At 50.0% G+C, this 24,829-nt stretch overlaps 2 protein-coding genes and 1 long non-coding RNA gene across 5 annotated transcripts in view; 1 reads left to right on the top strand and 2 right to left on the bottom strand.

The window, feature by feature from the left end:
• The first annotated feature begins 1,369 nt into the window (after positions 1–1,369).
• Positions 1,370–6,127, top strand: LOC141568800 (uncharacterized). The gene is made up of 2 exons (XR_012492012.1): positions 1,370–2,095; positions 4,880–6,127. It is a non-coding gene; the product is annotated as an uncharacterized LOC141568800 (long non-coding RNA).
• A 708-nt stretch (positions 6,128–6,835) lies between these two features.
• Positions 6,836–10,063, bottom strand: SUPT4H1 (SPT4 homolog, DSIF elongation factor subunit). Its single transcript, XM_019736389.2, has 5 exons — positions 9,825–10,063; positions 9,219–9,325; positions 7,943–7,998; positions 7,643–7,696; positions 6,836–7,241 (listed from the first exon to the last, which is right to left on the bottom strand). The coding sequence occupies exons 1-5, from the start codon at positions 9,891–9,893 to the stop codon at positions 7,174–7,176; spliced, it is 354 nt and encodes a 117-aa protein (XP_019591948.1). The 5' UTR covers positions 9,894–10,063; the 3' UTR covers positions 6,836–7,173.
• A 1,354-nt stretch (positions 10,064–11,417) lies between these two features.
• The window catches only part of RNF43 (ring finger protein 43), a 59,551-nt gene continuing 46,139 nt past the window's right edge, over positions 11,418–24,829 (bottom strand). For all 3 annotated transcript variants that reach the window (XM_019736388.2, XM_074319441.1, XM_074319442.1), the window contains 7 exons: positions 20,176–20,250; positions 19,930–20,061; positions 19,191–19,295; positions 17,632–17,793; positions 16,982–17,084; positions 15,050–16,405; positions 11,418–12,870 (listed from right to left, as the gene is read on the bottom strand). In XM_019736388.2, the coding sequence (XP_019591947.2) occupies positions 12,827–12,870; positions 15,050–16,405; positions 16,982–17,084; positions 17,632–17,793; positions 19,191–19,295; positions 19,930–20,061; positions 20,176–20,250 (1,977 nt within the window). In that variant the 3' untranslated portion in view covers positions 11,418–12,826. The remainder of the gene's footprint in view (positions 12,871–15,049; positions 16,406–16,981; positions 17,085–17,631; positions 17,794–19,190; positions 19,296–19,929; positions 20,062–20,175; positions 20,251–24,829) is intronic.

Raw genomic sequence — 24,829 nt, 5'->3', positions numbered from 1 at the left:
GGCTGGGAACAAGGGGCAAAGGGCTGGAGGGACTCCTTTGTCTGTCTGTTCCCTCCTGCCTGCATCCTGCCCTCTCAGGATCCCTCACATGCCAGGGACAGATGGAGAAGCAGAAGGTGAGGGGTGGAAAAAACAGAGAAGAAAGCTCTGTGAGGACTGCCCCGCGAAAGGCTCGGGGCTGTTTCTTCCTTCACTTTCAAATTCCACACCCTGAGCTGGGAGAGGGGAGAGGGCAGCAGCTGAGGCATCTAGAGAGTTTTATAAAAGCACATTCAATCTGAACTTCATTTTGTCATCATGCTGACCCACTGATGTAAGCGACAGTATCCCCATCTCAGAGCTGAGGAACCGGAATTCAGCGAGGTTAAATTTCACCTTCCTGAAAATCGGCCAACAGTCTGCATATTTTCTGTCCCCCTATAGGACTCAATTCAGAGTGCTCCCAAAAGGACCAGGCCTGGCACACCTCAGAAGGGATACTCCAAAGATAGTGGACACACAGCCTGTGTCTCCTCAAAAACCCAAAAAGGCAGTTGGAAAAAGCAGTGGTTGGAAGTCAGGGCAGACTTCCCTGCCCCCAGGTTTGTGTGTGTGCGGGGTGGAGAGCAGAGGGGTCTACATGGGTAACCAAGTGGTCTGCAGACTCTGTCCAACAGCAAATGGCCAACCCTCCCCCTTCCGTCAGAGCCTATTAGGTAGTCAGATGGGGGAGGGTTGGCTATGACGGCTGGGGCCCCAGCAGCAGCAGCAGCAGCTCACAGCACTAGAGCCGTTAAAAAGTGACTCAACCAGAAAGTGCGTTTGAAGCGACGCCCGTCAGGGCCCCAGAGCCAAACCTCAAAAAGACGAAGTGAGAGAGACAAGCCTGCGGGGGCTGGGCTGTGGGGTGGAGGCCTGGCCTGGAGCCGTCTGGCCAAATAAGGGCAAATGCTCCCAGGCCGGCCAATGGGGTACAGGCAGCCGTGTCATGGGGCAGCAGCTGGGAGGGCAGGGAGAAGGCGAGAGAACTGGGGCAAAATGGGGGCTGGGGTGTGGGGGGACAGGGGGCTCAGGCCCTCCAGGAAAGGTCCAAGGGTGAGCGAGCACAGGGAGGTCTTGCAGCCTTCATCCCCCAAAGACCTTGGTGCGGAGGTTGGTGGACCTGCAGCCTCAGGAGCCTCACCTCCAGGCTGGGGCTCGAGGGGACAAAAGGAAGATATGGAGGACCCCCTCACCCCTGTTCCAGTATAGGCCCTAGATCCCCGTCTGCCATGGCAGAACTGAAGGGCAGCTGGGCTGAGACCCCAGTGTAGCCTTGCCTGGCCATCGACCTTGGGCAAGTGATAATAACTAACACTGTTTTCTCATCTGTGAAAGGGGAATAATGCCTCATGGGATGGTACTGAGAATCAAACACAACAATGGAGGTGGCCACTTTTGAACCTGGTCATTGTCATACTGATATAACAGATTATTACTGTAGAAGCACTGACCCCAGGGCTGCTCCTCACTCATTTCTGCCTCCTGGTAGCTGTGAAAGATCCCTTGGCAAGGACGCCACGTGGTTCTCAATTGTGGCCTCTGGTGTCTCTCACAGGAAGAGGAGGCGTGGATGCCAGAGGGTCTTTCCAACCTAAGCTTAGTCCACCTGCCACAGACGCAGAATAGACATGGTCTTTTTAGGCTCATCCAGCAAGGACATCACCTCGACCTCCGCCACTTCATCTCTCCCCTGGACTCCACGGAGCTCCAGACCCCGCCCCCATGTGCCTGCTGCCCTGGGGTGCAGGGCTGAGGAAGTGAGTCTACTCACTGCCCAGGGAAAGTGCCAGTGCCGCAGCTGCCTGCGTGGGGTGGAAGCAGCTGCTGGCTTCTCCCAGAGCCGGCCATCACTCCCTTGCCTCAGGCCTCCCTGCTGGGACCAGAAGCCCAGGAGGAAGGCTGGCAATGGCTGCCACTCTCTTCCTCTCTGTGGAGTTCTTCTCTCTCCCAAGCATGGATTTGCATTTCCCTCTCTACCTTCCGCTACTCAAGGCTACTCAAGCCCCCAGGGACAAGGTGACAGTTAAACCCCCCTCTTCGGGCTAGTCGCCTCAGAGCACTCACTTCCTTCCAGGTATTTTCCGGGATGGGAGTTGGGGTTGAAAGGGTGGCAGTTGCGGGGGAGTTGGGGAAGAAGGAATGAGGAATCCATTTTGGAGAGACGCTGGGTCCCCCCACCCTGGTGTCTGAAGCTGTTCTTCCCTTCCCTCGAGTTCTCTCTGTTGCTCCAAGGCTCAGTTTGGAGGAAGGACAGTGGCACAGGCAGGAAGCAGCACATAGTTCTTGAAATGGGCCTGCTAGCTCCCTGACTTCTTCCAGGCCCAGGCCTCCCTCTGCTGTGGGATAGACCCCCAAGGAAAGCTTGGGTTTCAAATCCTCTGTCCACGACCCCATAATGCCTACCCTCCACTCTGGCAGTGTGTGCTGAGCATAGGAGTGCCGAGGTTTAGAGGGAAGATGTTTTCTATCACATTTGTCAGAGGGTCTGGTATCTTGATGCCAGCAGCATGGGGCAGAGTTTTCTCTGCACTCAGTTCCTGCTTCCTGGTGTCTTAAAGCAAAGAGAAACACCAGCATCTATGGGCAAGAGGCACTGAGCCAGGCAATATGGGACAAACAAAGTAGCAGGGACCCCCTCTTGAGGTCAGGCTGACCCGTCTCTGGGACTCAGTCTTCTCACCCATAAAGTGAAGGGCTGGCTTAAGTCATGACTCTCCCAGCCCTCACATGCTCTGTATGATCTGTCTGCTCTCTTTCTACAGCCCCAACACTCAGGATGCGTCCCTCCACTGGTGAAGGACTGAGCCCCAAGGCCCAGGCAGGCAGCCATGTGCTTTCTTCCTCAGTCTTGGCCTTACTGGCTCATCCTACAGCAATTTTTACCGAGCGTGGCTGTTTGTTCTAGCTCAAACAAGACTGGAAGGGAGACAGCCACACATGAGTAGCAGAAGTGACAGCTGACAGGCTGACATGAATCCAAGGGGTAGAAAACCATCAGTCCAGAACCATTTCACCACATGATACAAAATGGATGTTTATAATAATGACTTTGAGCCAAGTAAAGGTTAAATCACATCAAGAATCTAGCATCCAAACAACAAGTAAATATATATATATATAACTTGTCATAAAAAAAATGAGAGAACAGAGATTAAAATAAAAAGCCATGGTGCTTGAAGGAAAATGTTTCAATTTTGATAGATTTATGTATGATAGCTATATTGGAACATCTATTGCTCAACAATGCTTGAGAGATGACATTCCTGCCACACTTGCCTAGAACTTACCTAGAGGTGGACAACTTTGGACTATGACAATCCCTTAGGCATTTACAGCTCTCAAATTGTTTTCACCTAAATTAATGCATTTGATTCTCACAACTATCCTAAGACAGGGACTGCCAACTGCTTCTTTAAGTGAACTTTTATATGAAGTACAATAAACAGAAAAGTGAACAAATCATAAGTGTGTAACTCAACAAATTTTCAGAAAGTGAACCAGCCTATGTAACCAGCATCCAGATCAGAAAAGATGCTATACCCAGCACCTCAGGGGCCCCTCATGCCCTCTTCCACCCGTACCTTTCACAAGTGACTACAATCCTGCCACCTAATACCAGAGTTTTGTCCACTGCATTGTATAGAGAAGACACTTCGTTTTAGAGAAGTAAAGTGACTTAGAGAAGTCAGGTTGGTGGGTGGTGAAGGCAGCAGGCCTGGGAGGCAGGGACAATGCCCCAAGTTGAATATGTGTTCTTTTCATCACGAGTCCCAGTGTTCTTGTGGGGTGTGAAGGTACCGTGATTGGGCTGCTGATGGAGGGAAGTGGTGAGGAGAGAAAAAGGAGAGGTTAGGGGGATGGGGACATGCCAGCAGATACCCCTAGAGTGGAACAGGAGATGCACCCAGAAGGGAACTGAAGGACTGGGCCAGTTTCCCAGTCGTCAGCATAGGGATCCTTGAGTAAATCCCAAGTTTCTCCTTCTTGGGCCATTTCCCCACACTGCCTCCCTATCTTTGGCTAATTTTAGACTTGGGGACTAGAGATGTAGGGTGGTCAGGGGTGCTCCACGAATGTGTAGGGACATGTAACTTTCATTCAACAAGCTAATGCCTCACACTGGTTCTATGAAATACTCATGGAGGGAGCAAACCTGCGCGTGGGGCTAACTATGTCAGAAGCAGCAGGGTTTGGGCAATGTATTTTTTGAGCTAAGGCTCACTACTTGGTTCCTTTCACTCTGAGGCTCAGTCTCTTCATCACGACATAAGGATGTTAACTATGCCACAGGGGTTTTGTGAGGATCAAATAATAGACATAAAAGCCCTTTTGTCAACTGTAAAATGTTATTTAAGGGAAAGGTTCTACTGATACTAAACCTGAACCAGACTTCCAAACAATGTTATTAGCCTGTTCTTAAACATTACCTGTTTCTTTTATATGCACACATAGATCGGGTGTCACGAGTGGACCTGAGGATTAAATAGCTGGTTACAGATGGGCGGGGAGGAAGGTAGTGGCCATGCCCAGAGGGAAGAGGCCTCAGTCCCCACGCCTGAAGAGCCCAGCCTGAGTTTAGGTTCTCACCAACCCATCCCCATTACTCCTCGAGAAACTGCTCCCCAAGACCAGAATGTTCTGACCCTTGTTCTATCAGCTACCAATCCCTGCATTGGGCTGGAAGCTGCATTCAGCAATGCACTGCCACTTAGCCCCTCAGTTTTGGCGAGACACCCTAACCCCATAGCCTGTGGTGGGGAGGGAGTGGAGAATAAGAAATAAGCAGGCAAGGGGAAGGCAGCCTAGTTACCACTGTTTCTAATCTGCCTGACTTGAGTCTGTCCCTTGTTAAATTAAGGAGTCTTGCCTTTCTGAAGGAGTGAAGCCACCCTAGAGCAAAAGACCAAAACCCTGGGCAGCTGTGGGACCTCAGCAGTCAGAATGTGGCTGAAACTTTGACAGGCACGATGGTCAGGATATAGCCCTCACGCACGGAGAATGCAGGACAGCAGTACTAGCACCTGAAACCTCTTCCACACAGCACTGCCCACTCCCAGGGAGTCTTGAACAATCAACAGTCCAATTTCCACTTCGTTGGGCTCCCAGCAGGGAATGGGATTCCAGAACATGATTGCCTATCTGGGCTGCTGAGTGACACCACAAGCAAGCTCAAGGACCAGAGAAAGCACGAAAGCGAATTCAGAAGCAGCTTCCAGGCAGAGCCCGTTTGGCACGGAGTCTGTGAAATCCGGTCACCGCAGCTGGCCACCCCTCCCCCACAACCACCAGTGCTTGTCTTTCGCTTCCTGCGAGGCTGACAGTTAAGGCCCCAGCTCAGTGTGAGGCTGAGGCAGCCTGAGTGTGGTTATTTGTGCACAGCTCCTCTTGCCTCCCCTCCCCACAACTGTTTCCATTCTCACCAAGCAGCCACGTCCGGGTCAGACACGCAGGACAGCAACCGGGGATTTCCAAGGGACTTTTTGAGAAAAGCCAGTGAAAGTTGGGTGTTGGCTGCATGGCCTAGGTGCTCTTGCTGAAACCCACTCCTTCCCTCTGGGATGTAGGCTCTAGCCTGGTGGGGCTGCTTCCCAATGCTCCATTCAGATTGAAATTGAACAACAGAAACCATCGCCCCTGAGGCTTTCAGTTTGCTGGGCTGGGAATATCCTTGAAAAACTCCGTTGGAATTTGGGTTAACAGACCATTCCCTCAAAACTTGAAGGAATCAGAGAAAATCGTTCTGGTTTGAGGAGGACCTGCTAAGTGGTGACATGAGCAGCCCGGGCCAATCCCAGCTTCCTTCCCATGGGCCTACCAGGACAAGGAAAAAGGGGGGAGGTCATTGGAGACTCAGCAACTCTCCCTCCTTCCCACACTCCAGGCCACAGGTAACAGGAGACACTGACTCACTAGCATCACCAGGTGGCTGAGACACAAAGCCCCACTGCAGGCACCTCTGCTCGTGGGTCAGAGCTCACCCTGCTGTGGTGGTTCCGGGCCTTTCCCCCCACTGTTTCGGTTGTGCACATACTGTTTATATTGAAGAATGGCCAACAAAAGGAGAGCAAATGAATTTTACCTTTTATAAAACTTGTTAGAATTTTCACATTGCTTCATTTTTATAATCACAATTCTGAGGTAAACAGGCAAAGTGCAATCACTTGTTTTACAGATGGAGAACAAGACACTTAATGAAATCAAAATGGGGACAATCAAAATGTGGAAATTCAAGAAACTGAGAATTTATGGTAAACTTTAAATTCCAAAACATGTCACTCACCTTGGCCAATGTGACATCATTTAAGGCCCCCTATTAAGCCAGAGGGAAAGGGAGAGGCCTACTTCCTATGGAGGCACAAATTAGTGGCCAGCGGCCACCTGAGGGTCTCTTCAGTTAGGGAAATTCAGTGGAATGTGGTACTGCAGGAGGGGGAGATCAGGGGTGCCTTTCTAATGTACAGGAAGAGCAGTAAAAATAACACACAAGCAAGGAAAAACAAAAGTATTAAACATGGTCAAAGAGTAAAGACTATTAAGAAGTCTCAGGTTTTCAAGGGACATCTGCTGTGGCAGGTCTGGCAGGAAGGCAGCAACAAATAGGAATGAGGACCACCGGGATGACAGGGTTGCCTAGACTCAGGACAGTGGACTTTCCAATGAGACCCAAGGAAGTACAATAGAAAGGCAGAAACCTGGAGGCTCAGAGATGGGGAACGGGCAGAAGGGCCTCTGCTGCTCTGGGAAGGCGCTTATAGGGCAAGTGAGTTCTTACTGTGCCCAAGTAAGAGACAGGAAGAAGAATGTAAGACATCTGTCAGGTCTACAGAGTCATGTTTATTGGCATTTGACACTGACCATGAGTCCTGCCCATGGACAACGGGGTAGCCCAAGGCAGTGGGAAGCAAAACCAGCATCCTACTCCCCATTCAATTCAGACTCTATTAATCCACTAACCCAATCCCCTCCCACCCCCACCAGTAGTCCAAAGAAGGTAAAATGACCCAGGGACATGCTCTGCTGCTCTCTCAACAGTCTGCTGGGTCTCAGAACTGGAGGATGAAGAGTATTTGAAGTTCTGTCCATTCAGTTTCACAACAATAAATAAGCAGAAGCAGGAGATGGCGGCAAAAATGCTGGCAGCCATGCATCCTGCTAGGTCTTTATAGCTGTGTCTCTGGATTTGTAGGCCACTCCTCGACTTTTCAGCTCCCGCACTATTCCTGCCACAGAAAAAGAAAACACCTCTGTGAAGGAAGAAGAAAGGTCCCTCAGCTACCACCCTGGGGAAGAGGGAGACACTAAGCAAATTGTCTAGACTGTTCATCAGATAGCCCTGTTTGGTTGGCTTGTTACCAGTGAAGATCCAGGCAAGTGCCTGGCAATGACTTGGTACGAATGAGACGAAAAAGAGAGACACAGTGAAGCTGTCAAAAGCAAGAATTCCAGAGGCAGAACGGCTAGGTTCAAATTCTGGCTCCTCACTTACTAGATGGGTGACTTTGGACAAGTTATTTAAACTCTCTGTGCCTGGGTTCCTTCAGACTTGTGAGGACTGGCATCATTCACACAAAGGCCTCCCACAAAGCCTGGCGCAGTAAGTAAACATTATGATGATTGCTACCTTGGGGTAGGCGACCAGTGACAGACACCGCATACACGCCGGGCTTAAAGTTACCTGAAAGAGAAGAGATTGCAGTGGCAGTGAATTAAGACTAAAGACCAAATGGAGACTTTAAGCTAAAGATGACAGAAATGCTACAATTCTAAGAGAAGAGGAATCACTTCTGGCTACAAAAGGTAAATAACAGAACCCAGACACTTTCCTTATCTTTTCCAAAATCCCATCTTTCCCTGAGGCCCCTCCCCCACTGGATAGCAACAACACAACTAGGCCAGATTAAGGAGAAAGGGAGATACTCACTGACTCGCTGCCACTTGGAGACCCAGCTGTCCTCTGGACTCATCATCGCAATAATTCTAGGAAAAAGAAACAGTCAGCCCAAGCCTCTCCTGCTAGAGAAGAGAAACACTGAGAGAATTGCTCTCTTTATACTGTTCCCAGCCAGCACAACAGTTCTAGGAGAGGAAACCCATGATTGACTGGCTTAAAATTCTACTCCTGAGAGGCTGAAACTTTGATTAGGTTGGTTATTAACTTTCGGTTTTATCGACATGGTTTAGCAAGTGACTCCATCTTGGCCTTTTTTTTTTTTTTTTTTAACGGTGCTAATAAATGAACAAAAAAACTAAAGCATCTGAGTGCACATGCATGTGTAGGAAGTAAAAGTTCTATGACATCACTGTTTTGCCCAATCCTTTATTCTTCCTTAAAGGAAATCAAAGAAAGAATGGAGTTGGATCACTTTGAAAGAACTTTAGCAAGTACTGGGTTTGAGTGCAGTTTGTGTGTAAACCCTTAATTGGCCTACAGGCCAAAAAAACAATAGAATCTTTTTAACCCCCAAAGAATACTGCCCTCTGGCTCCTACCTTGGGGAAGGAAAATTAAGACCTGACCATTTATGTTTATCTCATTTTCTCTTCTCCCCACTGGACAATCTCAACAAGGGAACACTTTTCTTATAGGGCCTCTTAGAGATATTTAAAAGCATCAGCAATAATTTACCATTACTATACCTTCCCTTCCCTTCATTTTCAAAAAGGATCTTCATGCATGCAATAAACATTTATTAAGCATCCACAAACTCCTTCCAGGCCCTGGTGTACAAGATAAACACAGTCCCTACCCCCTACCATCATCAATGAGCTAACAGTCTAGTGAACAACTGTTCAGTGGAAATAGAATGAAAGCCACACAAGCTATTTCAAATGTTCTAGAAGCCATGCTTAAAAGTAAAGACACAAAGGTGAAATTAACTCCAATGACATATTTCATTTAACCCAATATATTAAGTGTTATCACTCTGTCACATAATACAAAAAACATTAAGATGTTTTACATTTTTTCTTGTACTAAATTCTTGAAATCCGGTGTATATTTTACAGTTAAAGAACGTCTCAATTTGGATTAGTGACCTTTCAAGCCGTTAGTGGCTACTGTACTGGACAGACTAAGCCTAGTGTGTCTCAAAGTAACTTTGAGACCAATCAGGATAATGGCTTCAAGCGCCTGCTCCACATTTACATGGTGGGGTGGGGGGAATATAGAAGTGAATAACAAAATCAAAAGGGGCTTACCCATCAAAGGAAGAGCTGGTGCAGTCATATACCATCTCTCGGTTACCCTTCATCTGAAGGTATGCGTCACAATTGTCACAACCATCATATTCAAACTGGTCGATGGTCTGCGAAGGAGAATTTTTAAAAAGGAGAGAAGTGAGCAGGAACAGGCCAAAACAAAAAGCAGCTTTTCCATACTTCTACCCCGTCAAGTAGAAGGCAGCCTATGTTGGCTGTGTCTCATCAGGTGCCCCACTCACCACTCCCACAGCCCCGAAGTTCCACCCTCACACTCCTTCCTCTCTTGTCCCCCAACTGCATTTTACCTATTTCTTTCCCCAGTCTCCTCAGGGTCAGGGACCCTCTCCAACTACTGCCTAAGCTGCAGATCCCCACCCTTCTTTGATTCCCGCTGTCCTTCGGCTCCAACAGAAGTTCAGTGAACGTCTGTTAAGGGTCAGGCCTGGGCTAAGAACTGAGGATTCAAAGGCACGTAAGACCGCCCATGCCCACAACTGCTAAATGTGGTTCCTACCGATGTAAACAATGGCCTCCTGCAGTTTCCCACATCCCATTCCACCAGCTTTCCCCTATCGCCCCTACAGCCAGGTCCCCGATGCATACCTTGACCAGCGAACACAGCAAACAAGCCCGCAGATGCCGCAGGTCCTTCGGCACCGTCTCCAGAGCCATAGTCTTCCACAGAACAGCAACAAACTTGGCTACGGCCGCCTCACCCACAATAATGTGAACAGCAAATTACCCAGAATGCCCATCACTTCCGGTACCTTAGATATCCGGTTCCGGTGTGGGAGGCCATGGGTTCCCTCTCTCCCCCCGCTTAAGAGATGGTTTCTCCCGCCTGGAGGCGGGGCCAGTACGGAGTCACCTGGGCCGGCGTGCGTCCTCTCCACCTGGGCCTGCGCGAGGGCGAGGCCGGGTCGGCCGTTGGGCCTTTGGGCGGGACCCGGGGGGAGGGGCGGCTCGGCTGGCGCCTGCGCGGGAGCGCGCCATGACGCGGGCCATTTGATCTAGGTCGCTGGCACCAGGCCGCCTACCCGTCCCCTCAGGAGGATTCCGGATGACAACCGAGATTCTTTTTTGCCCTTCTGTGTTTCAAGTGCAGGGCCCTAGAGAATCCGCTGTCTCCCTATTATCTCTTCAGAGACGAAAAGAAATCCAGGGACACCCCCGTCCTTCCTTACTGCGAGAGCATTATAGGGTGTGCGTTTGCCGTCTACAGGAATGCTTGGTGGACGGCAGGGCGGAAAAAAAATGCATATTTAATTATTTTTTAAAACTTTCGTACATTTCCTCGTTCCAGCTGATAATTCATGCTTTGTGTAGCTTTTAGCATTTAGACAGTTTCTTTACTTCGGAACATCTGTAGATTTATTGTCTTTTTTTTTTTTTTTTTTCATTTCATCCTGTAGGAAGCTAAACGCCTTGCTCTGTGGTTCAAAACTGGGCACCAGACAACCACCACCCTTACCAAACCTTTACTGGAGAAACAGAAGGGGGAAATGTGCTTTTTGAGGACAAGAGCAAAGGCCTCCAGGCCCTGTGGAATTCATACCCACATGGCACCAGCTCTCTGATCCACAATGGTCCCATGTGTAGGCAGACACAGTCATTTGTGTTTATCTGATTGGATCTTGGGGGTATAAATAGTTTCATGCCCTGCTGTTCTATCCTCCCAATCAGGTCTCCTAATTGCAACTGAGCTTCCTCAAGGCAGGCCTGCTTTCTGTGCCCATCCATGCTGGGCTCTGGGATGGGTTAGGATGTTCTCTGTCACTGAATACTTTCCACTCTGGAACATGCTTTCACTCTGTTATCTCCGGAGCTCTGCCACAGCTGTGAAGTAGACCCATTTTATGGTTGGAAAAGTGAGGACGGAAGTATTAGCCCAAGGTTACAAAGTCAGTCACTGAAGCATCATAAATTAAGAGGGTGAAGAAATCAGTACAGTGATAATACAAATGACAACCATAATGAGAATCCAGTCGGGCTTTCTCCTTCCCTGATCGCACTTAACCATGATTTGAGGGGCTTACAAACCAGTTCTTAATGCCAAGCCCACCCTCTACCATATCCTTTAATAGATATCAGAAAGAATAGATTATCCTCTGATATCAGAATTCATTTCTGTCAATGTAGAAGACGAAATTGTTACCCTGAGTGTCAGTGATGACAGAACAAAAGCACGAGACCAGACCGCATTTATGGATAAATATATTAGCAAATAAATACATTTCTCAACATAGTGCCTGATTCAAGCGTCTTTCTGTCTGGTTCAGATATAAATACCCATGTGGGTGGCTAGGTGCAAGTTCCCCACTGACTCTGAGGGAAGAAGATTCCCAGGTGGGGTCCTGTGCCCACTTTGCTCCCACATTCACATTCCCAATGGGATAATGCCTGAGGGGCCAGCAATGGTCAAGCTGCCCTGGGGTGAATATCACCTTAAGGAGGCCCCTCAGCCCTTGCCCACTCGGTACCAGCTGTTCAGACCAGACTTCCTGCTCCAACTCCACTCGCATGCACACCTTTCTGTGTCCCTGGCCTGTATGGCTTACACTGGGAAGCTGGGCCCCTGGGCCATCTAAACCCAAGGGTCCCACTTTGCTTTTCCTTTGTTCTCTCCTGTTCCCCATCCCTGCTCTGAGAGAAAAACTTCCAGAGAAAAATTCCTTATTGTCCTTGTTCAGCTGTAATTCTGTCTTTTCTACCTTCATTCCATCCTCCCTCTTCCTAAGTGAACTCCAGCAGAAATCCTCTTCTTTCTGCCACTTCGGGACTGAGAGATAGGAGATCGCCAAGGAAGAGTTATTCCTTCCCACTACCCCGCCCCCAACTCCTAGAGAAATTGGGGCTGCTAGAGTGACGAGAGAGTTTAAAGATCAGAGGTTTCATCCCAGGTTCTTCAAAGTGCTGTACCACCGTGGGGAGAGAACTCCATACTCTGGCTTCCCAGAGCCTCCCCTCTGACTTAATATATCTGAAAATTAAGAACAAGAAGGGAAAAAAAACATATTCTGTTACGTACCAAGGCAGGTACTGCCTGGAGAAGCTGCAGAGCCTCCCTCTTTAGGGCTTGGGGCTCACCTGTGCTCCTGATCCTTTTGCAAAGAAGGAAAATGATAAGAGCCAGGGTTGCCGCTATGCAGCAGCCTTACCAGCAGCTGGTGTGCAGGACTCACCCAAAGAATGAGGTGAGAAGGGGTCATGCATTCAGCTGGACCCATTGGCTGGTATGAACATGAGGCTTGGGAGGAGGGAGACCTGCTGGGGCTGGGGAAGGGAGCAGCACCTTTATAAACACCTATCTACCCATACCTAGCTTCCTGCTCTCAAAAAACAGCCCTCAAGGGAGCCAGCCCACACAGGCAGTAGCTGGTTCCCTGCTGGACAGATTTGTTGCACTGCAGATGTGTTCTGCAGACACGGTCTGGAGCTGGGAGCAGGAAACACCTCTTGCCACCCACCATCACCACTCCTCTTCCAGTGGTTTCAGAAAGTACGGCAAAAGAAGGGTGTTTTCTGAGGTCCCTTCTCTCAGGAGCAGGACTCTGAGGCCCCCATCATCTGGAGCACACCCTTGGTGGGAGGTAGGCCGGAACATCTCACACAGCCTGTTCGCACAGTTCCTCCAGCTCCTCCTCTGAGCCTGCAGTTAGAGAGAGGGGAGGAAAGAGGTTATGAGGGTGAGGCCAGCCCCTTGTTATACCACCTGCAGAAGAGTATGGCTGGGAGAGAACCACAGAGAGGGAGGAGCAGGGAATGTGTCCAAAAGGGTTGATTAGACTGAAAGCTGAGAGGGACCCCAGTTGGAACACAGGGGAGAGAAAAACAAATCTAGAGAAAGAGAAACATATATAGCAACCAGTGTGTTACCAGTACTTACTATTCATTCATTTGCCTAATAAATATTTACGAAGCCACCATGTGCCAAACAGAAGATCAAAAAGAATAAGCAGGGACCTGACAACCTTGTAGGGGAGAAGGCATGCATGCAAATGGCAATTATGCCAGTGGGACAGGACTGCTGTCATAAGAGATGAATTGAGGAAGGGGAGAGATCTTGTCCAAGTGGAGAAGTCAGGAAGGGCTTTCTGGAAGTGGAGATAAAAGAGCTGGTCCTGCAGGAATGGGTAAAAATTAGATTTGTGGGCATAGGAAGGCAGCAGAATATTCTGGGCTGCAGCAACTACAAGAAGTGTTGACTTAGTTTGGCTAAAGCATGGGGCAAGGGAAGGAGAGGGAAGAGAAGAGTAGAAAATAAGGTTGGAAAGGAAGACAGGGGCGAGATGGTGCTAGAGCCTTGAAGGCCAAACCAAGTTGGATTTTTCTTTACTGTGGACAAAACAGAACATTTGAAGATTTCTGGACAGTTTGAGGAAGATGACCCTGGAAGCAGCATGGAGGGTAGGTGGGCAGGGTAACTGCTGCACAACTCTCCAGGACACAACACTAGATGTGCAGTGCCCAGACTTCATGGCCCTGTAAGAGGGGTGGGAAGAGCTTGGAGGCTCTTGTCTCGATCTTTAGACTGTACCCAGGACATGGGGCCATCAGTACCAGAGGAGAATATGATAAAGTTAGAGATACAGTTAACAGAACCTGGCATTGACTGGATCTGAGAAGCAGGGAAAAGGGAAGCATTAAAACTAGTTCTGAGTTTGGGAGAGAGGGAAGGTGGTGGTCTTGTCGCTGGCAGCACTGAGAGTACATCACATGACAGGTCCAAATGGAATCATTAAACACATGACCAAAGCCTGCATTACATGGCTCTATGAAAGCAATTATTTTCTCTACTGTAACTTTGCATGCCCGTCTCCCCACAGACCTGGAGATCCTGGTTGACAAGTTCCATGTCCTCGGAACCTAACCTAGAATCTAGCACATAGCAAGCACATAATACAGAAAGGAAAAAGAAAGAAGAAATGAATGAATGAATGAATGAATGACAGCAGCTCTCAGGTCCTGCCTGTAGGATTCCTAGACCCTCAGGCCTTGTATTTCAGCGCCTTTGGGTCCCCTTTTAGGGTGGTGGGATCCTCCTAGCAATGTCTGCAGGCAAAGAGCTGCTGTCATCCATACAATGGGAGAAGATGGGGGAAGAGCAGAAGGTGGAAGGCTCTGGAAGAGGAGAATTTGAGCAAATAAATACCAAGTTAAAGATGAGGACTTACATGATCACCATTGGTTGTGATACAGTAACAGGGATGCACTGAGCCCCCAAGAAAATGAGATTGGTCTTATTAACAAGGGTGCTTAGAAGGGAAGCCCTAACTGTTCTTTTACCCTACGAGAGAGGAGAAAACTTAAGGACCCACAGGACTGCTGGGAACCACCCATGATCTCTTTCTTTTTTCTCTTTGCATCATTCACATAACTCTTCTCCTGTAGCCTAGTATTGTGGCTATCGGTAATTATTTCTCCTCCATGCTCTCCTCAAGGGCAAGGAATACTTCTTAGCCTTCTTTGTATTTAAAGCTAACACTGAGCTGTATGCATTGGAACAATTGTACCAGTTATTAAAATATTGAAACACTTTGATTTGAACTGCTGCCCCAAACCACCCCCTGTGCTTTCTGATGTTTCAGCCACACTAGGACTTCCCCTGAGGCCTCCCCATGATCTGGCAACCAAAGGAGTAACACCTGGAAGAGCCAGAGCCCTCCAGCCAGCATCCTATGTGATGCTGGTTGTTCAGCATTTTGAATGTCCACCCTATTGTACAGTTCTCAACTTCCATCAACCCCTTGTTGTCTGACTTCATTCATTCTGCAATATCCAGCTCTAGTCTCCTGTCCCCACCACACCCGCTTGCCCTGAAAACTCACCAGGCTGGGCTGGCAGCACCTGGCAGTGTGGGTAAGGGCACGGCCTGCCCTCTGGGGTGCCAGAACTCCATTCAGAAGGCCCCTCCCCAGGTGGGTGTGGTCCCAGGGGTTGGCGTGGAGTCAGACACAACCACACTGGCTGTGAACTTGAGTAACAGGAGCCTGGGGTTTCTGCTAGCAGCCTCCTGTCCAGGCCTGGAGGTCCGAAGATTAAGGGGTGGGCCTCTGGGGACCAAGGGTATGCCAGGCTGGTACCATAATGAGGAAACATCTGGCAAGCTGGGTGTGCAGTCAAGTCCTGGGGTCGAGAGGATGGGGTGGGCTCTGAGGGACCCCCCCGTCGTTTCCTCTGTGGGTGTCGGACAGAAAGGCTGGATTTCTGCAAGTGGAAGAGGCTGCTGGGGTTGGGACTGGGGCTGGAAGCATCAGTTGGGTCTGGGGCTGGCTCTGTGAGGGCCCTGGGTTGTTGTGGGTTGGGGAGCTGCCCTGAAGAGGCTGTTGCATTGCATTTGGCAGCTTGCTGACCAGGAGAAGGCAGTTCTGGCTCTGGTTGTGTCCGAGGAACCTCAAGCCTGGACTGCAAGACCCCCATTTCTGGGCCAGGCTTCCTGCCATGCCACTGGAAGCGCTTTTTGTAGTGGTGGTGCCGATGGCGGTGGTAGTGGATATGGCTGGAAACCTGGGTTTCCCCTCTGGGCACCACTGAGTCCAAAGAACGGGGCCGAGAGGTCACGCTGGGCTGAGTCTCCTCCTCCTGGGGCTCCCCTTCGGGGCTGCAGTACACCAAGGGGTCAAAGTCACTGCTCAGAGAGCTGCGGAAGGTAGAACTGCTGCCATGGATGCCTTGCAGGCTGACATCTGTGCAGTTGACCACTGAGTCACTCGAAGAGCCATGGCAGGGCCCCGAACTAGAATCACTGGCTGGCCCATCTGCCAGGTAGCCACTGCGTTCTGTGCAGTAGCTTTCTCCAGACCCACTGCTCTCATGAGGCCTGGCCCGGCGTGGGGGCACTGGGCAAGTGGCCGTATGCTGCGAGGTGCATTGGAGGCGGCTCAGCCCCCAGCCCTGTGCAAAGGGGTGCTGGGCTGCTGCCAGGCGCTGCTGCTCGCCTGGAGCCCGGGGATGTGCAGCTCTGGGGAGGCGGTGGTGCCGAGGGCCCACGCCTGGCTCCTGGGATGGCAGGAAGGGTCCAGGTCGTGGGGGCCTAGCCACTGCAGTCCGGGAAGGGCCCAGCACGTAGGCAGCAGGGAGGTGGTAGTGGGCATGGCCCGGATGCTGGCGAATGAGATGGAGTCTCCGGCCTGGTTCCTGGTAAGATCGAGTGGGTCCCACAGACTGGGAAAATGAATCTCCCTCTGGAAGAAAGAACCAAGAGCACAGGAGTTCGTACAAATCTATGAAGGGTGCATTCAGAAAGGGGTGACTATAGAATACCTATTTGAGCCTACATAGCCTGCGAGCTCAGTCAGAGTTTGGGGGACCAAGGACATTCCCAACGTGCCTGTGCCCTAGGATGCCCTCTCACTCCAGTCAGGTTGTCCTCTGGGAGTTCCACTATGCGTGTCAACTCCTGCGCCTCCAGCAATCATTTGGGGCTCTTTCACCCAGGGCTACTGCAAGCCCACAGTGTTAGAATAGAATATCTTGGTTTCGTTATTGCCAGAAAGTTGGAATAATAAATATACAAATCACCCAGATTTATAATCAACAAAGTCGTCATAAAAATACAAATCATTTTTAAAATAACAAAGATGTCTACAGGGTCAGTGGCGCCACCCCTCCGACGAGGCACTCTGAGCAGGGCACAGCTTAAAGAACTACCGAGGCAGTGCTGCTTTCTCCTCAGCTTCGAGGCAAAACCCTTTCCCAGAGGAAGCCGTGTTTTAGACCCATCTGCCTGCACACAGGAGAGTCCTTGGCCCACCTCCTACCTACGATGTTGAACATGCAGAGGGGACAAGTCCGATGCTGATGTAGCCAGGGGTCCACACAGGCACGATGGAACTCATGGAGGCAGGAAATGACCCGTAACTCCTGGAGAAAATAAGGGGGTCCAAACCAAAGTTATCTGTAGCTGCAGAAGTCACCAGGAACCCGGACATCCCCCTAACTCCATCCAGCCTCTCCCTCTTTTATCATCTACTTGCAAAAGACCTAATAGAATAGAGAAGGTATGGGCTTTGGTATAAGGTAGACCTGGATTTTGCCACTTTGACCTTGGGCAAGTTTCTTAACAGACAGTTTTCTGCTACACAATAAGGATAAAAAACTAAAAAACAAAAAAACAAAACGAATCTACCTTCATCCCTCATGGTCATGAGACTAAGAGGAAATACTGCCTCTCAAGCACCCACTGCAGAGCCTGGCACATGGTACACACTCAAGAAACATTAATTCTCTTTCCCTGGTAGGCCAGGAAAATAACCAAACCTCAGGCTATCCCCTACCTCTGCTGCATGCAGGATACACAGGACTCAGATGCAGCCAGAGCACTCACACCAGCCTGAAGTACCTCCTCCCCCAAGCTCCAGCTTACCCTCCCCAGCCTGGTCACAGAGGTCAACCACCATCCCTGCCTTACCTGGCCCTCAGAGAACTCCTCCAGGCAGATGGCACACACAGGGGCTGAGCTGCAGCTGCTACCTGAGTCTGGCCACTCAGCCTGGGCCTTCTTGCAGCTGGCCCGGTACCTCCTGGTGGCCAGCTGGCTGATGGCCCAGGCTGTTCGCTGCCGAAGGGGATCCTGGGAAGAAGGGTGGGGCTCAGAATGGGGCAAGGGCTCCTTTTCCCTCCTCCAGGACCCCAGCTCGTATTCAGTTCCCAGTCACATGTGGCCAATTGACTACCCTTGGGAGTTTGTGCCCTTCAAGCACATACATGATTTTGCCAAGCAGGCCACACCCTCCCCTCCCACTCATCAAGCTTTCCTTCCCTTGACCCATTAGAGAAACTTTTTATCCAACTGCCTGCTTGACATCTCAACTTGGATATCTAACTGGCACGTCAAACTGAACTCTGTAAGCCCATTGACCACTCCTAACCACATACCTGTTCTCCCCCAATCTTCCCCATCTCAGTAAATGGCAATTCCATTCTTTTAATTGCTTAGGCCAAAAAGCTTGGTGCCATTCTTGACTCCTCTCTCTCACACTCCATGATGAACCCATTAGTAAACCTGTTGGCTTTACCTTCAAAATACACCGAGACTCTAACTAGTTCTCACTACTTGCACAGCTACCTCCTTAACCCAAGCTACCATTACTGTCACCTTGATTCCTGTAATCGCCTCTTAATTGGTTTCTCTATTTCCAGTCTTGCCTCCCTGTAATCTAGTCTCCTCAAAGCAGCAAGAGGGATCATGTTAAAACTTAAGTCAGATCATGGCACTCCTTCTGTTCAGAACCCTCCAATGGCTCTCATTTCACCCAGAGTGAAAAACAAAGTCCTGACAATGGCCTAAACAGTCCAATACAACTGGGCCCTCATGAACTCTGGTCTCACCTCCTGCTCTGCCCTCTGTCTCACTCCATTTCAATCACATGGCCTTCTCACTGCTCACTGCTCTTTAGAGCAGTCTCCTGCCTCAAGGCCTTTACACCTCCTCTTTTTTCCACTCAATCACTTTCTCCCCAGATATGTGCACAAGTCGCCCCCATTTAGGGACTTTCTCCTAATGTCATCTTTTCGATGAGGCTTCCTTACTTGTAAAAATGAACCCTGCCCCCTGTACATTCTCTCTCCCCTTTTCTATTTCACTTTTCTCCCTGGCACATACTACCACCTAAAATACTTTTCATTTTACTTTTATTTTGTTCATTGACTGTCTCTTCCCACTAGAATGAAAGCTCCCAAGGGAAGGGATCTTTTGTCTTTTTTGTTCATTGCACTACCCCCAACACCTGGAACAGTGCCTGGCACCTAAGAAGGAGTTCCTTGCATTTGTTGAATGAATGAATGAATGAATGAATGAGCAAACCTATGAAGAATAGCTGCTGGAACTTGACTAAGTCAGATGCCAGCATATTTAGATGTAAACTGTTTCATGAGCATAAAGGCACATCCTTTCCTCACCGTTCCTTCCTGCTCCTCACCCTTCCACACACATGCACATGGCCCCCTCCACCAGGGAGCCCTGCTCACCGGTCTGCTGTGGCGGGCACGGCACCGTATGCGCAGCACCGAAGCCAGAATGACGACAAAAATGGTGCCCACCACTGTCAGGAGGATCCACACATCATAATCTGGCTGGGGGAGCGAGCAGAGAGGGAGAGGGTCATTCTTCTGGAAGGAACTGGGCCAGTTTGGGAGGAAGACAGGAGCCCAGGAGACACACAGAAAGCTGATGGTCCCCTTGAGTCTTCAGCAGAGGGGATGGGGTGGGGGGAACCTGCAGGCGTGGTTGGGTGGTTCCTCCCTGCCCTTGGGCACTCATAGGAGAAAGTACTCTAGATGGCAGCTGTGAGAGGTACTATCTGAAGACCTGTATGCTTCTGAAAAAGGGAAGAGGGACCCCTCTGAAAAGCGGAAGCTATCCAGTGAGCAGCTGGGTGAGGTTTCTAGCCAGCAGAGAAACACCAGCCAGGGGTCAGGGGGCTAGGTGGCCAGGGGTTCATTCTGGCTCTGCTACTCTGTTCCATGAAACCATAGAGCTGAAAACAACTTGAGAACTCAGCCGGCCCAGTCTGTTCATTCTGTGCATGAGGCCCAGACAGGGGAAGAAACGTGTCCAGAGGCTGACAACTGGTGGAGGACATTGGCCTAGAGGATTGCTGAGGTCTCTCCAGCTCCAGGAGTCTAAGGGCTTTTGATGGGAGTTGCCATGAGACAAAGTCGGGGTGAGAGCAGGTGCTGGGGGGGTCTGGAGATCTGGTGCGCTTACCCAGGTTGGGGGCTCCTTCAGCTCAATCCTCACATGGGCCTTTCGGTTCTTGTACACAAACTCCATCAGCTTTTCGGCATCATTGCCCCAGATCAACACCACTGGCCAAGTCAGCCCCAGGGGTTGCTGCAGCTGCAGGAGGGAAAGCGCCCACAAGGGCCACTGTGTCCTGACTTCTCCTTCCCCTGGTCACTTTAACTTCCTCCGTCCAGCCCCCTCCTCACACACCCCAATGACCCTGGGTACCTGCTCAGCAGCAGCTCGATCCTCAGTGATGTCAAAAAGGACAGCGCTGGCTCCTCGCTCACCGGCCATCCGGGCCTGCAGACACACAGGTCCAGCGGGGGTCAGATGAAGCCCACCCATGCTCGGGCCTCACCTCCTCATGCATGCACCCCCTCCTCGGATCTTGCACACACTGTATCTCTGCACACATATAACACATGTAAGGGGGCAGTGGGCCGTGCATCCCCTTGCTCATCCAGGTCCCACTACCTTCAAGAACAACATTCAATCCTTTTGTAATGGAACAAACCTTTAACAAGGGTTCAGAAGGTGCCAGGTGGTGAACCAGGCTCTAGGGCTAAGGACAAATAAGGCACAGCCCCTGCCCTCAGTCTATGGTCACTAAGTGTGAGAACAGAGTAGGGAGTGACCAGCACCCCCAGGGAGTGGGGGGTGACCAGTCCCCAGTACAGACAGGGAAGTGGGGCAGAGCAGAGAGGTGGAGAGCTCCTTCAGAAGAGAGCCTGCAGGGCACCCCCCAGCTCAGGCAAAGTTCCCAGAGCCTGGGACACTGCCCCCACCCAAGATCTCCGTGGCAGAGCCCCAGGCTCAGCCCATCTCATGGGCTCTCTCTTCCTGCCACACTCTAGTTTGCCAGCTCTTTCTCTGGCTCCAACTCAGGGACTTAATGAGAGTCCCAGTCCAGTGCTTTATCCCTTCATCCCCTCCCTGAGGGTGGCACTAGAGACTTAGTGGGGTGGGACTTGAGGGGTTGTTCCCATGAGGAAACAGCTGTGTATATCATGCTCACCAAGGCTCCAGGAGCAGGCTTGGGGAAGCAGAATCTAGCTAACCAGGCAGAGCAGAGAGCAGATCCAGAAAGAGAACAAAAAGCAGGGATCCAGGGGCTCCGGGTGTGGGGTAAGAGAAGGAAGATGAGAGCTGAGGGGGAGGTGGAGGAACAAGGGCAAAGGACCAACAAACAGACACTGCTCGCAGCCTGTGTCAAGTGTCCCTAGCCAGCAGAGCCACCTGCAACCTTCCCCCTGCTGCAGAGGCTCATCTTGTAATGGCTTCCGGCTAGGCCCTCCTATCCCTGGGGGCCTGCTAAGTCTTGGGGCCTTCTTCCAGGCACTGAAAGAGTTAATCCTTCTGCAAGTAGTGGTGGCAGGAAGAGGAGCCAGTGCTGGGGCTTACTCACACTCTCAGTGCTTTGATCTCTGCTTCCCGTCCCGGGGAGAGCCTGTTGGGGCAGGTCTCCTGCCAGGCAGGCCAGGGGAGTGGCTCCATGCTCCGCTCCCTGCTCCCTGCTCCCTACTCCCCAGGCAGCAGCAGGGCCAGGGGGCCCCTCAGAACAGGCAGCATGCAGGCAGGGGAGTGGAGGGTTGGTGGTGGAGACACTCAAGTGGGGCCCTGTTTTGGTCAGGAGGGTAACTTCCCTCTTGCCTCTTTCTTTCCCAGAGAAGCTGGGTTGGGCCCTCTACCAGCACCCAGGCCCAGCCCAGGCCCAGGCTCCCAGGCCTCATTGACTGGAAATTCACAGGGCTCCAGAATGGAGTTGCTGAGGAAACTGAGAGGTCACAGCCTTCATCCCCCTCCTGCTCACTTACTCCCAGGAAGTCCACCTCACGTAGGTAAAAAGAAGCTCTCGAATCTTCAGAGCCCTCCAAGGCAGGGTATGGGAGCAGCCCCAGGGGCAAAGGAGAGGGATTCCTACTGCTAATCTCATAGCTGAGGGGTGGGGAGGTCACCCCAGGAGTCACAGAATTGAGACTCCTGGATCCGTGCTGCCTGGCAAGACCTCATGTTTCTCATCCCTCGAATGAGAGCCTGCCTGGCATGGAAGAGCATGAGGGAAGGGCACAGACTTCTTTCTCTGGAGCTTTTCTTACTTCTCCACCCCTCTCTCTTTGAAGGATTGGGGTAGGAACAGTGGAAAGTAATTACCCTGAGGTTCAAACATCCCAGCCCATTACAGCCCATAATTACAAAGTTGTAAAAGTGATCAAAGAGAGTTGGCCAACAGGGAAACAAACAGGACTTTCCGGCAGTGGGTGCCTGTGTCCAGAGTTCTAGGAATCAAAAAGGAAGAATGGGGGCCAGATGGCAACCCATTTTGGGGCTATCCATGCTTCCTTTAGTCCACCTGTACCAAACAAAGTGGGGGGGAGAGAGAAAAAGCAGGACTTCTTCGGGGACTGAAATCTGGAAGGCAGAGAGGGTGGGCAGGCTCTATGGAACTAAGTCTGGGCTTTAGAAAGACAACCCAGAGACCTCTGGGAGCTGCAAAGAGTCAGCCAGCCCCCTAGGGGCAGCAAGCAAGCCTGCTCACGGCCTCTAGCAACTGGAGCCAATATATCCCAGGACTTCCATGCTACACTCTGTACTTCCCTGGGCCTTAGATCTGCCTTTCCAGACACAGTGACAGTCTGTATGTCTCATTCTTATCAAAGATGGAGCACCTACTGTGCCCAGGGCATCAAGCCAGGGAAGTCAGGCCCTCCAGAATAACTCATAATCTAGTTGTGGAGACAAGGCATATACATAAAATTATAATGCTGATAACAACATTTTAGAGTAGAAATTAATGAAAGACAAGTGGTTTCCAAACCTTTTCTCCCTGCAGAAAGCCCTTCCCTCCACTCACACCACACACACACACACACACACACACACACACACACACACACAATCTGCCACAAATCTTTAATATACAAAATATAAAAGTGAGCTGAGATTGAGGGTGGGGCTGGGGTAAGAAGGACCCTTGGTTTCCCCTCCCCCAAGGCACCTCCATGAAAGCTGGTGTGGAAAGCATGGACAGAAACCCTAGTAGCATGCCAGGAGGGAGGGATTTCTAGCCCACTAGCTGGGCTGAGCCAGTCAGGAAAGATTCAACAGAAGAAGTGGGATTCATCTGGGTTTGGAAGCAAGGGTAGGAGGAACTAGAAGGGAAATAACCTTTAGTGAGACCCACTCTGCCTAGACTACTTAGGATTGAGTCCTGAATCTGCTATTAACTATTAGTTGTGAGACTCTGGGCAAGTCATTTAACTGCTCTATTCCTTAGTTTTCCTTTCTGTAAACTGGGGATAATAATAGGACTTGCTTCACAGGATTATTTTGAGGATAATGTAAGTTAATCCATGTAAAGCCTTATAATAGTGCCTGGCACATAGTAAATGTTCCTCAAGTATTAATTATTACTACCTCAGCTATTACTATGTTCTTTGTGTAATACTGTGTTTCCCCAAAAATAAGACCTAGGCAGACAATCAGCTCCAACGTGTCTTTTGGAGCAAAAATTAATATAAGACCTGATATTATATTATATTTTATCATTATATTATATTATTATATTATATTATATTATATTATATTATATTATATTATATTATATTATACTATACTATATTATATTACCCGGTCTTACATTATAGTAAAATAAGACCGGGTCTTATATTAATTTTTGCTCCAAAAGACGTATTAGAGCTGGTTGTCTGGCTAGGTCTTATTTTCAGGGAAACACGGTAGGACTCCTCACAACAACTCTGTAAGACAGTCATCAGCCCTTCTGAGTTGAGGAAACCCAGGACTTCAGCCTTCCTGGTGCCTGGTTACTGGGTAGTGGTCTCTCTAGCGAGAGAGGCAGGGCTTGTACCCTCTGCTTGCCTCCTTCCGCCAGGCAAGTGCCACTGCTCCAGTCCAGGAACAAGATGATAAGGGCCTGGGTAATCGTAATGGCTGTGGAGCTGCTAATAAAGAAACAGAAACCCATCTGGGTGACTGGCTGGGGGAGGGGTGGTGGTGAAAAGAATGGAAGTGTCCAGAAGAATTATGGTGTGGGTTTCAGAGATCAAGAGAGAGAACAATGAAAGCAAAAACCCAACTCTGTTCACTATAAAAGCATGGGATGATGACGCCAATGATGATGACAGCAGCGACAGTGCCCTCGTTTACTATGTACTTGACAGAAGACTAAGAACTTCTATTTGGACTGTCTCATTAAATCCTCATAACGACCTTATGCCATAAGTCCCATTATTATTCCCATTGTACGGATGAGGAAACGGGCTCTGAGAAGTGAGCTAAAATGTCCCGGCACTGAGGGGCAGTGGAGATACCAGGCTTCAGGCCCAGGGTTGTCTGGCTTGAGAGCCCCAGCTGTCAGTGGTGATGGCACCACTGACATGAATCGATATGCCAGAGCAAAGCTGATGGACGTCTGTGGCTTTCACACTTTCCTCACCAAAGATCCACCATTTACCTATGCATCTCTTGAGCCATTTTTTAAAAAATATATATTTTACCAAACTAGCTACATTTATTAAATACAATTGAATTCATTTTCCTGAGATAAATTATATTAACACATTCAACTGTTAGAATATCAACCAAAAGAAAAAAAATAATAATATTTTAGTTAAGCCTGTGGGACTTCTAAACTATTGGAAGTGGCTCAAAGACTCACATTACTACGTACTTTCTCAGACCTCCACTGGGCCCGGGGATCCCAGGTAGGAGCTACTCAGTCAGGTCGAAGGATGAGTCCTGAGGGAAGCCTTGGACCTGACCAGTGAAGAGCGTGGAGCTACAGCAGCTCCCACCAGAGGTTCCCACCCAGCGACAGGGGCAGAGGCCTGGCAGGAAATGGAGGGGTGAGTGTGGTGGGGGT

The sequence above is a fragment of the Rhinolophus sinicus genome, linkage group LG15 (genome assembly GCF_036562045.2).
Source record: "Rhinolophus sinicus isolate RSC01 linkage group LG15, ASM3656204v1, whole genome shotgun sequence".
Classification (NCBI taxonomy): domain Eukaryota; kingdom Metazoa; phylum Chordata; class Mammalia; order Chiroptera; family Rhinolophidae; genus Rhinolophus; species Rhinolophus sinicus.
This window is presented reverse-complemented; position numbering and strand designations above follow the sequence as displayed.

Excerpts from the sequence above, each read along its gene's own strand:
- SUPT4H1 (XM_019736389.2), bottom strand. The coding sequence starts at position 9,893 with ATGGCTCTGGAGACGGTGCCGAAGGACCTGCGGCATCTGCGGGCTTGT. Across the intron at positions 7,697-7,942 it reads CTCCAAGTGGCAGCGAGTCA|GTAACTTTAAGCCCGGCGTG; the intron begins GTGAGTATCTCC and ends CTTCTCTTTCAG. Across the intron at positions 7,242-7,642 it reads CACTGGTCGCCTACCCCAAG|GAATAGTGCGGGAGCTGAAA; the intron begins GTAGCAATCATC and ends TTTCTGTGGCAG.